Here is a 17,609-nt window from a genome sequence, read left to right as displayed (position 1 = left end):
GCTCCCCCCGCTCCCCTTTACCATGGCTGCCAGGACTTTAGCGTCCCGGCAGCCATGGAAACCATTGAGAAAAAGCTAAACGTCGTATCCGGCAATGCGCCGAAACGACGTTTAGCTTAAGGCCGGATCCGGATCAATGCCTTTCAATGGGCATTAATTCCGGATACGGCCTTGCGGCAAGTGTTCAGGATTTTTTGCCGGAGCATGCTGCGGTATTTTCTCCGGCCAAAAAACGTTCCGTTCCGAAACGGAAGACATCCTGATGCATCCTGAACGGATTTCACTCCATTCAGAATGCATTAGGATAATCCTGATCAGGATTCTTCCGGCATAGAGCCCCGACGACGGAACTCTATGCCGGATCCGGACAACGCAGGTGTGAAAGGGCCCTAAGGTCCCACACGAGTTTCCCGCTAACACCCAGAGTGGGGGGACATTCTGGGGGTTGAATACGGGAATCTCGCCCCTCGTACACACAAAATTTGTAAGTGTACCCTGAGGTACTCTCACAAATTTTGTATAGCTTCACGCCATACCTCGCCCGCTTTGTGGGAATATATTGGCGGAAACTGAGTCTCCCCTTGAACGCAACGAGAGACTCATCAACCGCGACCTCCCTTCCAGGTACGTAGGCCTCCATGAATTTGGCCCCAAAGTGATCGATGACCGACCGTATCTTATACAGCCGGTCATAGGCAGGGTGGACATGCTGCATTATCAGAATAATGCAGACATTTCCGGATGGCCTCAAACCGGGAGCGTGTCATGACCATACTGTACAGTGGGGTCTGGTACAGGACGTCCCCACGCCAGTATTGCCCGACACTGGGTTTTTGGACTAGACCCATAAGCAGCCCCAAAATGTCCTCATTTCGGCTGCACTGACCGGCGTCCAGCCACCGGGTCTAGCCAAAATTGAGCCTGGGTTTTGAGCGACGAACTGTTGGGCGTACAGATTCACCATCAAATTCACCAGTGGGTTACTGAAAAAAAAAAAAAAATAATAGTCTATTTCAGTAAACCCTACTGTGGGAATGACAGGGGGGGGGGGGTCTGGGTTAGGGTTAGATGGAAGTTTGGAATAAAAGTACTTTTTCTTTTTTTTTTTCCCTAATTTACTTTTCCCTTCTTTCCCTGCCTAACGGTGCCTCTCCCTCACTGACCCTAACCTATCTGGGTGGCGATGGGTGCAGGAGTGTGATGGATGGCGATTAGGGGGACACAGGAGCTGGTGCTGGACGATGCTGCACGGTCAGGGTGCTGGACAGGAAGAGTAGGGGAGAGAGGAGCGCAGGAAGTTTGAATCTCACGCCTCTCTCCCCTGCACCAATCAGCACCCTGGACAGCGGCGTTCAGCACCAGGGCCAGCACCGCCTCTCCAAATCCTCGGACTGCGATTGGTGGTGTATAATTACGCCACCGATCGCAGTCTTTTTCCGGTTCATCGGGTCACAGGACACCCGAATGTAACGGAAACGCAAAAAACCGCAGGTCTGAATTGACCTGCGGTTTTCTGCGATCGCAGGTTACGGGATGCCGGCCGAATTATTTCAGCTGGCGTCCCGTTCCGATTAACCCCCGTGGCGCCGGAATCCCGATTTTAAGTCAGGACTTACCGGTACGTCCTGTGTCCTTAAGGACTCAGGAAATAGGGCGTACCGGTACGTCCTGTGTCCTTAAGGGGTTAAGGCCCAAACAGGCTTGGTCACTAAGGGGTTAAAGGGGTTCTTCGGGACTTGAACAGATAACCTTTCCTTAGGATAGGCCAGCAATGTTGGAACTTGGGCATCTGACCGCCTGGACCTCTACAATCAGCTGAATGAAGGGGGGCTGCTGCAATCACTGTTTAAACAGGATGGGCATTTGTGCCTGGCACTGCATCTCAGTCCCATTCTAAAGAATAAGATTGACCCCCAGTGGCAGACACCGTTACCCAGCGGAGAACTTAAAAGCCACTGAGCATACCCAATAGGGTAAGATTTTGCATCATGGTGAACACAATGACAGTTACTCTTATTTTAAATCCTAACTGCTCAGAGTTAGGGTCCATTCACACGTCCGTTGTTTGTTTCCTGATCTGTTCCGTTTTTTGCTGAACAGATCTGGACCAGATCCGGACCCATTCATTTTCAATGGGTCCTGAAAAAAAAACGGACAGCACAATGTCAGATTTTTTTTTCAGGACCCATTGAAAATGAATGGGTCCAGATCTGGTCAGCAAAAAACGGAACAGATGAGGAAAACAACGGACGTGTGAATGGACCCTTAGTATGAAGTTATGCTAAGGACGGCAGGTTACATGAGGCAAGCGAAGATTACAACTTTAAAAACTGTATGGGTTACATGCCAATTTATGAAGACTGTAATTTATTGTATAGCATTATGTCTAGCCATGAAAGATATTAAAGAGCACTATACTATGCAGGATATATTAGCGTTCATTAACTGGGAAGTGTCAACATTAAATATAGGCTATAATTAGGATTACCTTCTCTTCAGATGGCTTTTGATGTGCAAGCAGCTTGTATATGTTCCAGTTATTTTCAAAACTTCTATAAAAAGAGGTTATGCATGAGTTTACATAATCTGTTTTGACTACAGGCATTGTATGATCACTAATACACCGCCACAACCCAGACAGATTGCAGTATTGTTGTATCTAGGAAAAGGCAGTCATTCTATTAATGATTGTTACTTACAAATAACAGGACAAAATCTGAAAAAAAAAAAAGGATTTAAGTGGTGAAGCTTAAATGAGTTTTCCAATACTTTTATATTTGTATAGTGCCAGAAGCTAGCAACGGAATTACACAGCTCAGTACATTGTGTAGCTCATGGAGCTGGTTACTGCAGCGCTGTTTCCACTGAAGTGAATGGGATCAGTGCTGCAGAAACCAGCTCCATGAGCTACACAATGGACGGAGCTGTGTACTTCCAGTGCCGTAGAGAACAGCTGACAACCAAGGGTGTAGGGATAGGTGTGATATTGCTGGCCCATTGTGAGGATAGGCTATCAATATAAAAGTACCAGAAAATCTTTTTAAACAACAAAACATAGTGCTAATAAGGTATTAAAAATAAATCTGACCACCTTCATCATATAAGGTAGAACCTTTATCTATAATTTTCCCCAGACTTTTAAGCATAAGTATTGTTATGCTGGATATATATGCGGAATAACATCAACCGGAGAAATCACTATTCAACTGATTCCATGCAGAGGACAATCTGCCCAATTTCCAGATGTCATTTATAGTAATTTCCAATAAAAAAAAGGAGGTGGATAGTAAGTAGTAATGGACGAACATCTGCCGAGACAGTTCGCGAACGCAATCAAATGTTTGCGAACCGCAAGTTCACGGCGGGTCCCATTCATTTTAATGGCAGGCGAACCTGAAAAACCTTCACCTCCTATTTGCAGACAAAATATAATTAATAGAAGTGCACAAATAGTCCCACAACATAGACAGTGACATACCAGATGTATTATTTGAATTTGCGATCTCCATTCATTCTTTTTTTAAATATCGGCAATATCATTTTCATGCCAGTCATAATTATTTTTCCCAATATCGTTTGTCACTGTGTGTAGCAGAGGGAGCGCAGCAAAACAGCAAACAAATGCTGCACTACCTAAATGTACTATTTAGAAAGTATATTATAAGTATATAACACCCCACTTCTTTCAGTTTTTGGGGGCGACTGGTATATCACACCAGTTATAACTATTTTTTCTAATAGCGTTTGTCACTCTGTGCAGCTGCAGTATCGCAGCAGAACAGTACACAACTGCTGCACAATACCAATGCACTATAATATAATTTCTATGTTAGAAAGTATATTATAAAGTATATTGCGCCCCTTAGTAAGTCACATCTATCGATAGCACACCTATACCAGTCCTTAACCACTTCAGCCCCGCTAGGTGAAACCCCCTTCATGACCAGGCCACTTTTTACACTTCAGCACTACACTACTTTCACCGTTTATCGCTCGGTCATGCAACTTACCACCCAAATGAATTTTACCTCCTTTTCTTCTCACTAATGGAGCTTTCATTTGGTGGTATTTTATTGCTGCTGACATTTTTACTTTTTTTGTTATTAATCAAAATGTAACGATTTTTTTGCAAAAAAATGACATTTTTCACTTTCAGCTGTGAAATTTTGCAAAAAAAATGACATCCATATATAAATTTTTCGCTAAATTTATAGTTCTACATGTCTTTGATAAAAAAAAAATGTTTGGGCAAAAAAAAAATGGTTTGGGTAAAAGTTATAGCATTTACAAACTATGGTACAAAAATGTGAATTTCCGCTTTTTGAAACGGCTCTGATTTTCTGAGCACCTGTCATGTTTCCTGAGGTTCTACAATGCCCAAACAGTAGAAAAACCCCACAAATGACCCCATTTCGGAAAGTAGACACCCTAAGGTATTCGCTGATGGGCATAGCGAGTTCATAGAACTTTTTATTTTTTGTCACAAGTTAGCGGAAAATGATGATGATTTATTTATTTTATTTTTTTCTTAGAAAGTCTCATATTCCACTAACTTGCGACAAAAAATAAAAAATTCTAGGAACTCACCATGCCCCTCACAGAATACCTTGGGGTGTCTTCTTTCCAAAATGGGGTCACTTGTGGCGTAGTTATACTGCCCTGGCAATTTAGGGGCCCAAATGTGTGAGAAGAACTTTGCAATCAAAATGTGTAAGAAATGACCGGTGAAATCCGAAAGGTGCACTTTGGAATATGCGCCCCTTTGCCCACCTTGGCAGTAAAAAAGTGTCACACATGTGGTATCGCCGTACTCAGGAGAAGTTGGGGAATGTGTTTTGGGGTGTCATTTTACATATACCCATGCTGGGTGAGAGAAATATCTTGGCAAAAGACAACTTTTCCCATTTTTTTATACAAAGTTGGCATATGACCAAGATATTTTTCTCACCCAGCATGGGTATATGTAAAATGACACCCCAAAACACATTGCCCAACTTCTCCTGAGTACGGCGATACCAGATGTGTCACACTTTTTTTGCTGCCAAGGTGGGCAAAGGGGCACATATTCCAAAGTGCACCTTTCGGATTTTGCAGGGCATTTTTTACACATTTTGATTGCAAAGTTCTTCTCACACATTTGGGCCCCTAAATTGCCAGGGCAGTATAACTACGCCACAAGTGACCCCATTTTGGAAAGAAGACACCCTAAGGTATTCCGTGAGGGGCATGGCGAGTTCCTAGAATTTTTTATTTTTTGTCACAAGTTAGCGGAAAATGATGATTTTTTTTTTTTTCTCTTTTTTCCTTACAAAGTCTCATATTCCACTAACTTGCGACAAAAAATAAAAAATTCTAGGAACTCGCCATGCCCCTCACGGAATACCTTGGGGTGTCTTCTTTCCAAAATGGGGTCACTTGTGGCGTAGTTATACTGCCCTGGCAATTTAGGGGCCCAAATGTGTGAGAAGTACTTTGCAATCAAAATCTGTAAAAAATGACCGGTGAAATCCGAAAGGTGCACTTTGGAATATGTGCCCCTTTGCCCACCTTGGCATCAAAAAAGTGTCACACATCTGGTATCGCCGTACTCAGGAGAAGTTGGGGAATGTGTTTTGGGCTGTCATTTTACATATACCCATGCTGGGTGAGAGAAATATCTTGGCAAAAGACAACTTTTCCAATTTTTTTATACAAAGTTGGCATTTGACCAAGATATTTTTCTCACCCAGCATGGGTATATGTAAAATGACACCCCAAAACACATTGCCCACCTTCTCCTGAGTACGGCGATACCAGATGTGTCACACTTTTTTGCTGCCAAGGTGGGCAAAGGGGCACATATTCCAAAGTGCACCTTTCGGATTTTGCAGGGCATTTTTTACACATTTTGATTGCAAAGTTCTTCTCACACATTTGGGCCCCTAAATTGCCAGGGCAGTATAACTACCCCACAAGTGACCCCATTTTGGAAAGAAGACACCCCAAGGTATTCCGTGAGGGGCATGGCGAGTTCCTAGAATTTTTTATTTTTTGTCGCAAGTTAGTGGAATATGAGACTTTGTAAGGAAAAAAGAAAAAAAAAGAAAAATCAGCATTTTCCGCTAAATTGTGACAAAAAATAAAAAATTCTAGGAACTCGCCGTGCCCCCCACGGAATACCTTGGGGTGTCTTCTTTCCAAAATGGGGTCACTTGTGGCATAGTTATACTGCCCTGGCAATTTAGGGGCCCAAATGTGTAAGAAGTACCTTGAAATCAAAATGTGTAAAAAATGGCCTGCGAAATCTGAAAGGTGCCCCTTTGCCCACCTTGGCTGCAAAAAAGTGTCACACATCTGGTATCGCCGTACTCAGGAGAAGTTGGGGAATGTGTTTTGGGGGGTCATTTTACATATAACCATGCTGGGTGAGAGAAATATCTTGGCAAAAGACAACTTTTCCCATTTTTTTATACAAAGTTGGCATTTGACCAAGATATTTTTCTCATCCAGCATGGGTATATGTAAAATGACACCCCAAAACACATTCCCCAACTTCTCCTGAGTACGGCGATACCACATGTGTGACACTTTTTTGCAGCCTAGATGCGCAAAGGGGCCCAAATTCCTTTTAGGAGGGCATTTTTAGACATTTGGATCCCAGACTTCTTCTCACACTTTCGGGCCCCTAAAAAGCCAGGGCAGTATAAATACCCCACATGTGACCCCACTTTGGAAAGAAGACACCCCGAGGTATTCAATGAGGGGCATGGCGAGTTCCTAGAATTTTTTTTTTTTTTTGCATAAGTTAGCGGATATTGATTTTTTTTGTTTTTTTTCTCACAAAGTCTCACTTTCCGCTAACTTAGGACAAAAATTTCAATCTTTCATGGACTCAATATGCCCCTCACGGAATGCCTTGGGGTGTCTTCTTTCCGAAATGGGGTCACATGTGGGGTATTTATACTGCCCTGGCTTTTTAGGGGCCCTAAAGCGTGAGAAGAAGTCTGGAATATAAATGTCTAAAAATGTTTACGCATTTGGATTCCGTGAGGGGTATGGTGCGTCCATGTGAGATTTTATTTTTTGACACAAGTTAGTGGAATATGAGACTTAGTAAGAAAAAACGAAAACAAAAACAGACAAAAAATTTCCGCTAACTTGTGCCAAAAAAAATGGCTGAATGGAGCCTTACCAGGGGGGAGTGATCAATGACAGGGGGTGATCAATGACAGGGGGGTGATCACCCATATAGACTCCCTGATCACCCCCCTGTCATTGATCACCCCCCCTGTAAGGCTCCATTCAGACATCTGCATGATTTTTTACGGATCCATGGATACATGGATCGGATCCACAGAACGCATGCGGACGTCTGAATGGAGCCTTACAGGGGGGTTATCAATGACAGGGGGTGATCAGGGTAATCAGGGTGATCACCCCCCTGTCACTGATCACCCCCCCTGTAAGGCTCCATTCAGACATCCGCATGATTTTTTACGGATCCATGGATACATGGATCGGATCCACAGAACGCATGCGGACGTCTGAATGGAGCCTTACAGGGGGGTTATCAATGACAGGGGGTGATCAGGGTAATCAGGGTGATCACCCCCCTGTCACTGATCACCCCCCCTGTAAGGCTCCATTCAGACGTCCGCATGATTTTTACGGATCCATGGATACATGGATCGGATCCGTAAAAATCATGCGGACGTCTGAATGGAGCCTGACAGGGGGGTGATCAATGACAGGGGGTGATCAGGGAGTGTATATGGGTGATCACCCCCCTGTAAGGCTCCATTCAGACGTCCGCATGATTTTTACGGATCCATGGATACATGGATCGGATCCGTAAAAATCATGCGGACGTCTGAATGGAGCCTGACAGGGCGGTGATCAATGACAGGGGGTGATCAGGGAGTGTATATGGGTGATCACCCGCCTGTCATTGATCACCCCCCTGTAAGGCTCCATTCAGACGTCCGCATGATTTTTACGGATCCATGGATACATGGATCGGATCCACAGAACGCATGCGGACGTCTGAATGGAGCCTTACAGGGGGGTTATCAATGACAGGGGGTGATCAGGGTAATCAGGGTGATCACCCCCCTGTCACTGATCACTTCCCCTGTAAGGCTCCATTCAGACATCCGCATGATTTTTTACGGATCCATGGATACATGGATCGGATCCACAGAAAGCATGCGGACGTCTGAATGGAGCCTTACAGGGGGGTTATCAATGACAGGGGGTGATCAGGGTAATCAGGGTGATCACCCCCCTGTCACTGATCACCCCCCCTGTAAGGCTCCATTCAGACATCTGCATGATTTTTTACGGATCCATGGATACATGGATCGGATCCACAGAACGCATGCGGACGTCTGAATGGAGCCTTACAGGGGGGTTATCAATGACAGGGGGTGATCAGGGTAATCAGGGTGATCACCCCCCCTGTCACTGATCACCCCCCCTGTAAGGCTCCATTCAGACGTCCGCATGATTTTTACGGATCCATGGATACATGGATCGGATCCATAAAAATCATGCGGACGTCTGAATGGAGCCTGACAGGGGGGTGATCAATGACAGGGGGTGATCAGGGAGTGTATATGGGTGATCACCCGCCCGTCATTGATCACCCCCTGTAAGGCTCCATTCAGACGTCCGCATGTGTTTTGCGGATCCGATCCATGTATCCATGGATCCGTAAAAATCATGCGGACGTCTGAATGGAGCCTTACAGGGGAGTGATCAATGACAGGGGGGTGATCAATGACAGGGGGTGATCAGGGAGTGTATATGGGTGATCACCCGCCTGTCATTGATCACCCCCCTGTAAGGCTCCATTCAGACGTCCGTATGCTTTTTGCGGATCCGATCCATGTATCCGTGGATCCGTAAAAATCATACGGACGTCTGAACGGAGCCTGACAGGGGGGTGATCAATGACAGGGCGGTGATCAATGACAGGGGGGTGATCAGGGAGTTTATATGGGGTGATCATGGGTGATCAGGGGTTTATAAGGGGTTAATAAGTGACGGGGGGGGGGGTGTAGTGTAGTGTGGTGTTTGGTGCGACTGTACTGACCTACCTGAGTCCTCTGGTGGTCGATCCTAACAAAGGGGACCACCAGAGGACCAGGTAGGAGGTATATTAGACGCTGTTATGAAAACAGCGTCTAATATACCTGTTAGGGGTTAAAAAATTCGGATCTCCAGCCTGCCAGCGAGCGATCGCCGCTGGCAGGCTGGAGATCCACTCGCTTACCTTCAGTTCCTGTGAGCGCGCGCGCCTGTGTGCGCGCGTTCACAGGAAATCTCGCGTATCGCGAGATGACGCGTATATGCGTGACTGTGCGCAGCCCTGCCACCTCCGGAACGCACATGTGCGTTAGGCGGTCCGGAGGTGGTTAAATGGCTTCTGTCACCCCACTAAAGTGTTTTTATTTTTTTTTGGGCTGGTGAAATTAATTATATTGCGATATATCACAATATAATTGTGTCACTTACTTTGATCCAGCAGTTTCTTCCAAAAACGAAGTTTTATCATATGTTAATTAGGTCTCTAACAGCAAGTAGGGCGGCTACTTGCTGGTAGCTGCTGCAGAAATCCGCCCCCTCGCCGTGTTGATTGACAGGGCCAGTCGGGATCTCCTCCTCCGGCCAGCCCTGTCGGCATTTCAAAAATCGCGCGCCTCTGTGGGTTCAGAGCAGGCACTCTGAGATGAGGAGGCTCGTCTCCTCAGCACTCCCTCAGTGCGCCTGCGCCGATGACGTCTTCTATTTCGGTGATGTCATCGGCGCAGGCGCACTGAGGGAGTTCTGAGGAGACGAGCCTCCTCATCTCAGAGCGCCTGCGCCGAACCCACAGAGGCGCGCGATTTTTGAAATGCCGACAGGGCTGGCCGGAGGAGGAGATCCCGGCTGGCCCTGTCAATCAACACGGCGAGGGGGCGGATTTCTGCAGCAGCTAGCAGCAAGTAGCCGCCCTACTTGCTGTTAGAGACCTAATTAACATATGATAAAACTTCGTTTTTGGAAGAAACTGCTGGATCAAAGTAAGTGACACAATTATATTGTGATATATCGCAATATAATTAATTTCACCAGCCCAAAAAAAAAAAAATCACTTTAGTGGGGTGACAGAAGCCCTTTAAAAGGACTTTTGTGGACCTATCTGATAGCGTTTGGTTTCCCCAACAGCCTGTCCCTGCGCCACACAACAATCTTTCCCTACACTGGCATAAGACTGAATGTAAAATGGCGGCCAGATCGGGTCTATTTATAAGGTAGGAGGTATGTCCATGTGCTGAAACTTTTCAATTGGCTGTCCTGTACCACCTGATGGAGGTGTCATGGGTCAAAGTTCTTCACAATGTAAAATAATACGGCGGGCGCGAATATCGCCATATGTTTGCATGTTCGGCGAATTCCAAACGAGCAAAGTTCGCCGCGAACCAACCGCCGGGCGAACCGCAAGGCCATCACTAATAGCAAGCAATTTTCAATATTTTCCTGGATTGCACATATCTGTATATGTATACTGTAGCTTGAACTTTCCAAAGCATTTGATATTGCATCCTACAAAAAGGTTGGTACTGAAAATGAGAATCCTGGGCTTGATGAAAATGTATGCAATTGTGCAAACAGCAGATGGAAAACAATGGGTCCATCATGAGACATATTCAGACTGGGTCACAATTACTAGCGAGTTTCTCCTGAACACCATGACAACCACGTAAGGCTACTTTCACATCTGTGTTCTTGCTGGATCAGGCAGGGATCAGCAAAAACTTTTCCGTTATGCATCCGTTCTAAAACAGATCCGGTTGTATTATCTCTAAGGCTACTTTCACATTAGCGTTTTCAATTTCACTATTAAGTTCCGTCATAGGATCTCAATAGCGGAAGAAAACGCTTTAGTTTTGTCCCCATTCATTGTCAATGGGGATAAAACTGAACTGAACAAAACGGAATGCACCAAAATGCAGAGTTCTTCTGTCTGCAATGTGGTGCGGAGTAAGACGGATCGGTCCTGACACAATAAAAGTCAATGGGGACGGATCAGTTTTCTCTGACACAATAGAATACGAATCCGTCCCCCATTGACTTTCAATGGTGTTCATGACGGATCCATCTTGACTATAGAAGACATAATACAACCGGATCCATTCATGACGGATGCATGCGGTTATATTATGGTAACAAAAGAGTTTTTGCAAATCCACGATGGATCTGCAAAAAACTCAAGTGTAAAAGTAGCCTAAAATGAACTGATCTGAATAAAGACTGATCTGGCACTACAAGCATTTTAAGTCTATGGACGCTGTATACGTTTTCTTTCGTGTTCGATATTGATTAGTATGCCATGATGCACACAAAAACGCTGGGACATTGTTAAAGACTCTCCGCTGGGACTTTGAAGGGTAACAAAACTTTGCATAAATAAAACAAAAAGTGCTGGCTCAGAGTACTCTCTGCATTTGGCTTCCAATAGCTCTGCTTGGCTGTCCAAGCGTGTGGAGTATGCTTCACACACTCAGAATGTCGAGCAGAGATAATGAAAGCTGAAAAAGCACTCAAAACCATTACAAAGGTTAAATTGCCTTAAAGAGCTTTTGTCAACATGATCAATCCTATTAAACCATAGTGCCTGGTAGAGTTGATCATGCTGATTAATCACTTCAGCCCCCCTAGCTTAAACACCCTTAATGACCAGACCACTTTTTACAATTCTGCACTACACTACTTTCACTATTTATTTCTCGGTCATGCAACTTACCACCCAAATAATTTTACCTCCTTTTCTTCTCACTAATAGAGATTTCATTTGGTGGTATTTCATTACTGCTGACATTTTTCACTTTCAGTTGTAAATTTTTTTTAAAAAAACGACATCCATATATAAATTTTTTGCAAAATTTATTGTTCTACATGTCTTTGATAAAAAAAAAGGTTTGGGTAAAAAAAAAAAAAAAAAAAAAAAAAAAAAAAAAGAAGGTTTCGGTAAAAGTTATAGCGTTTACAAACTATGGTACCAAAATGTGAATTTCCGCTTTTTGAAGCAGCTCTGACCTTCTGAGCACCTGTCATGTTTCCTGAGGTTCTACAATGTCCAGACAGTAGAAAAAAACCCACAAATGACCCTATTTCGGAAAGTAGACACCCTAAGGTATTCGCTGATGGGCATAGTGAGTTCATAGAACTTTTAATTTTTTGTCACAAGTTAGCGGAAAATTATGAATTTTTTTCATGCTGGGTGAGATAAATATCTCTGCAAAAGACAACTTTTCCAATTTTTTTATACAAAGTTGGCGGGTGGTAACGAGCCGTTGGGGGAAGCCCCAATCTGTTCTAGGAACAAATGCCTGAAGAGGGGCACACTTGTGTAGAAATTGTCCACATAAAGATGGTACCCCTTGCCAAATAAGGGTGACCCCAAGTCTCAGACTGTCTTCCCACTGCTCCCCAGATAGTCAGGGCAACCGACCAGCTCCAGGGTCTGATCTTTGGCCCTTTCACAGAGCTTATACAATTTGACCCCATACCGGGCACGCTTGCTTGGGATGTATTGTTTGAAGCCAAGGCGCCCGGTAAAATGTATAAGGGACTCGTCTACGCAGATGTTTTGCTCAGGGGTATACAAATCTGCAAATTTCTGGTTGAATTGGTCTATGAGGGGCCGGATTTTGTGGAGCCGGTCAAAAGCTGGATGGTCTCTGGGACGGGAGGTGGCGTTGTCGCTAAAGTGCAGGAAACGCAGGATGGTCTCAAATCGTGTCCTGGACATAGCAGCAGAGAACATGGGCATGTGATTAATTGGGTTTGTGGACCAATATGACCGCAATTCATGCTTTTTGGTTAGACCCATGTTGAGGAGAAGGCCCAGAAAAATTTTAATTTCGGGAGCTTGGACTGGTTTCCACTGGAAAGGCTGGGCATAAAAGCTTCCCGGGTTGGCGGATATAAATTGAGTGGCATACCGATCTGTTTCTGCCACGACTATGTCCAAGAGCTCCGCAGTCAAGAACAGCTCAAAAAAATCCCAGTGCCGAACCGATTTGAGCTGTCTCAACCCGAACTCCAGACTGGACGGTGAAAGGGGGAACTACAGGTGCGGCTGAAGTTGGGGACTGCCAATCAGGGTTTGCCAGCACCTCAAGGACTCTAGGGGTCTACGGGCCTGTCTGTGCGGTGGCTGCGACGGGGTAACTATTGCAAGTGCCACCGTACCAGCTTCAACTGCCCTTCTGGTGCTCGCTACTTCAACATGTTGTACGGCAGTGCTGGTACTAGGTCCAGGATGGGCTGCGCTGCTGGTGTATGCCTCACCACGTAATCCGACAGCACCAGCCCCACTCTGCTGCTCTTGAAGTGGATCCTGCGCAACCTGTAGTCTAGCGACACGGGGACGGGTATGCCTGGTGCTATCAGGGACCTCAACCTCCTCGCCCGAACTTTGGGTCAGACTGACACTGCTTTCTACAGGTTCATATTCTGACCCGCTAGATTCATCAGATGAGGGTTCCTATTCCTCATACGACTGGGTCAGAAGCCTGTAGGCCTCTTCAGAAGAATACCCCCTGTTTGACATTTGGACTACTAAATTTAGGGGTATTCCCTGAGACTACCCAAGAAAAAAAGCAAGCCTGTCTTACAATTGGGAGGCTAGCGAAGTACCGGAGGCCGCTGCGATTTATAAAAAAATATCAAAACTTATTTTTTTTTATCGCCGCAGCGCTTGTAAAGTGATTATGCAGTGAACAAAAAAATATATATTTATTTTGTCACTGCGGCGGGGCGGGCGTGGGTGAACGCACGTGCGTTTTGGGTGGAGGGCGAACTAAGGTGACACTAATACTATTATAGATCTGACTGTGATCAGTTTTGATCACTTACAGATACTATAAAAGTACAAAAGCTGATTAGCGATACGCTAATCAGCAAATAAGTGACTGCGGTGCGGTGGGCTGGGCGCTAACCGACGCTAACTACCTAACCAAGGGGCCTAAACTATCCTAAAACTATCAGTCAATACCAGTGGGAAAAAAAAGTGACAGTTTACACTGATCACTTTTTTCCCTTTCACTAGGTGATTGACAGGGGCGATCAAGGGGTGATCAAGGGGTTAACTGGGGTGATGGGGGTGATCTGGGGCTAAGTGTGGTGTTTGGTGGCTACTCAATGTGATGCCTGCTCCTCTGCTGAGACCAACCGACGAAAAGGACCAGCAGAGGAGCAGGGAAGCCATTTAACACCTTATATTTATAAATATAAGGTGTTAGATGGCTTCTGATTTGAGTTTTTGAAAATCGCCAGCCTGCCAGCAACGATCATTGGCTGGCAGGCTGGTGACGAAATTGTTCTTTAACTTTTGCTGGCCCGCAATGTGCATGCGTCTCGCGAGATGACGCACGGATGCGTCCAGGAGGAATGAATTGACCGCCGCCAGGACGCATCTGTGCATTAGGCGGTCGGAAGGGGTTTAAAACAATACCCTTATTTACCCTAAATTGGGTGTCTGGGGTCCACAGCACAGCTGTGTGACCCTAGACCCCCCCAAGGGTGCTGCAGCTTGCCCCCCTACCCCCCCCCCCTCCACAACTTTTTTTTTTGTGTGCGTATGCCGACTGTGGCCAGCACTCTTAGCATCCGGCCACTGTTAGCGCATCGCATACCCTAAAGATTTACACGCACGCGCACACACACACTCCCCTATGGGCCGCCGGATGTTCTCGGCTGAGGATGACCCCACTTTCCTGTTTTCATCCGCGTCCTCCTCATCATCTCGCGATTTTGATGAGCCCCCAAAGCAGCGGAGACGCCGCCAGGTGGAGCAAGGGGACCGCCATGCTAGGGACCCTGTGGCAAACCTAGTACAAGCAGCTCTGGTTTTCCGGCCCACCAGTTAAATCCACAAGAGCCCCCTGCTGGTGAACTTGTCTGGTGTACCACAGAGCATTATGAGCCCGTGATTCCTGATTTTGAATGCCAACCAGGAATCCAGATTTCCACAGTGTGCTTCACTGACTTTTTCCATTGACCACTTTGTAAATCTAATGGTGGAGCAAACAAACCTGTACGCCTAACATTTTGTTGCTCAACACCCGGGCTCCATTTTGGATAGGCCCGGTGGCTGGACGTCGGTCAGTGCAGCCGAGATGAGGACATTTTGGGGCCTTGTGCTGCATTATAGCTTGCTGAATTTTCCAAGTGCTGATTTTTATAAGTGCATTGCAGATATTCATGAGATACTCAAGGAGGTAATCTGGAGGTGGATACAATCTAAGCAAGTAAGATTTGTTTGTTTAAAATCTTTCCCCTTTTTACAATGGCAGACCTGGCTCTGTGCAGGAATTGTTGTGCTTTTATTTTAGGTTCCACTCTTCGGAGGTTTGGATACTGTCTGATCTGTAGGCAGCTCTCCATAATGCAGCAGGAAATTGCCATTTTGAAATATGAGATTTGTAAATTAACCGTTAAACAAACTCAGGCTGAGAACGTTGCAATGCCACTGCCACAGAGGCCCCCTAGAAATGAAAGATGGGTTACTGCAGGTTCTGGTAGACAGAGTTGTGGATAGAAGACATGTCCCACAGTCTGTGGCTCTCCATAATTCATTTGCAGCACTTTCAGAGTGCAGGAGCAACATGGATGGCTCAAGCACAGTGGGTGAGGAACAATCATCTTCCATGCCTAAAGAATGCAAGACTGCAGCCAAAGACAAAAAGGAAAAGGTGAGGACTGATGGTAAGCAGCTGTGGGTGGGCGGTTCCATCATAAGAGGTGTGAAGTTTGAAGAGAATGGTGTTGTGAGAGGTCTCCCTGGTGCTAGCTAGCAGGGATAGACGACGGATCCTTAATATTGTTAGGCAAGCAAAGCAGGAAAGGGAGGTGGATGTTATTGTCCATCTTAGGACAAATGATCTGGCTTGCAATAAGGTTTCAAAGGTGAAAGAAGCTTTTCACACACTTGGAAAGGATATACGGGAGGTTGCATCAACTGTTTCATTCTCTGCAGTTTTGCCTGTGCATAACCTTCAGCATGACAGGAAGATGCGCATTAAGGAATTCAATGTATGGCTTGGTGAATGGTGTCTGAACCAAGGGTTTGGCTTTGTGTCTCATGTTAGCTCTTGTTGGACTGGAAAAGAACTGTACAAGAAAGATGGTTTGCATCTTTCTCTCAAGGGAACGAATGTCCTCGGTTAACAGTTCCAAGTATTTGCTAAGGAGCATTTAAAATAGGAAAGGGGGGCAAAAGAGTGATAATCCAGAAGAATCCTGCCGCCCGGAACAATGCCAGAAGATGCCAGTAGCACAAAGGTTAAGAAATGACAAGCTCAGATTCTTGTCTACAAATGCTCGCAGTTTAGGGAATAAGATCAATGAACTTGAGGCTATAATGGCATCTGAGAATATAGATGTAGTGGCTGTTACTGAGACGTGGTTCAATGGGAGTAATGACTGGGATATAACAATACCAGGGTTCTCTCTATACAGGAAAGACAGAGAAGGCAAGAAGGGGAGGGGTGGCTATGTGAAAGATAGCATAAAATCTAATTTGATACAAGTTAGCGAGAACAATTTAGAGTCAGTTTGGGTTACCTTGCAGCTTGATAATCATGTGATATATAGACCACCTAGCCAAGTCAAAGAATTAGATTATCTACTAGTTGAGGAAATAGCTAAAATTACATTGAAGGGGGAAGTTAACATTATGGGAGACTTCAATCTTCCTGATGTAAACTGGAAAACCAAAATAGCTAGTTCTGCCAGGAGTACAGATATTCTAAATTCCCTACTGGGATTATCTCTACAGCAAGTAGTTAACGAGCCAACCCGGAAGGATGCCATTTTAGATTTAGTATTCACAAATGGGAATTTGGTATCCGATATTACTGTAGAGGAAAGATTGGGATGTGGTGATCACCAGTCAGTGTGGTTTACTATAAGTACAGTGAGTGAGTCACACCACACAAAAACAAAAGTTTAACATTTTAGAAAAACAGACTTTTCTAAAATTAGATTAGTGGTATACGAGTCCCTATCAGATTGGAACAGTTTCATTGGAGTCCAGGAGAAATGTGACTACTTAAAAGTGGCACTATTGAAGGCAACAGAAAATTGCATTAGGCTTGTCAGTAAAAGCAAAAAAAGGAAGAGACCACTGTGGTACTCAGCAGAAGTGGCCAAAATCATTAAAAACAAAAAGATAGCATTTAGGAATTATTTAAAAAAAAACGAGGATGACAGGCAAATTTATAAGATTAGGCAGAGAGAGGCCAAACAAGTTATAAGAGCTTCTAAAGAACAGGCAGAAGAGAAATTATCTCAGTCAGGGAATAAAGGCGATAATGCATTCTTCAGATACATAAATGAAAAAAGAAAACTAAACAAGGAATTACAAAATTAAAAACAAAAGAAGGAAGGTATCTGGAAAAAGATAAAGAACTAGCTGACTGCCTCAATGAATAGTTCTGTTTAGTTTTTACAAAGGAAAATGAAGGACAAGGACCTCAGTTAGGAAAGAAGACTAATTAATCTTTTGATGCATGTGTCTTTACAGAGAAAGAGGTTCTAAGTCAGCTGTCTAAAATTAATATAAACAACTGGTGGGATAC

At 44.9% G+C, this 17,609-nt stretch overlaps 1 protein-coding gene across 1 annotated transcript in view; it reads right to left on the bottom strand.

Moving 5' to 3' along the window:
* The window catches only part of LOC122945306 (ATP-dependent 6-phosphofructokinase, liver type), a 378,493-nt gene that overhangs the window by 122,286 nt on the left and 238,598 nt on the right, over positions 1 to 17,609 (bottom strand). Inside the window, exon 12 of the mRNA XM_044304347.1 lies at positions 2,489 to 2,552. Coding sequence (XP_044160282.1) covers positions 2,489 to 2,552 — 64 coding nt within the window. The remainder of the gene's footprint in view (positions 1 to 2,488; positions 2,553 to 17,609) is intronic.

This window comes from Bufo gargarizans, chromosome 8 (genome assembly GCF_014858855.1).
Source record: "Bufo gargarizans isolate SCDJY-AF-19 chromosome 8, ASM1485885v1, whole genome shotgun sequence".
NCBI lineage: Eukaryota > Metazoa > Chordata > Amphibia > Anura > Bufonidae > Bufo > Bufo gargarizans.
This window is presented reverse-complemented; position numbering and strand designations above follow the sequence as displayed.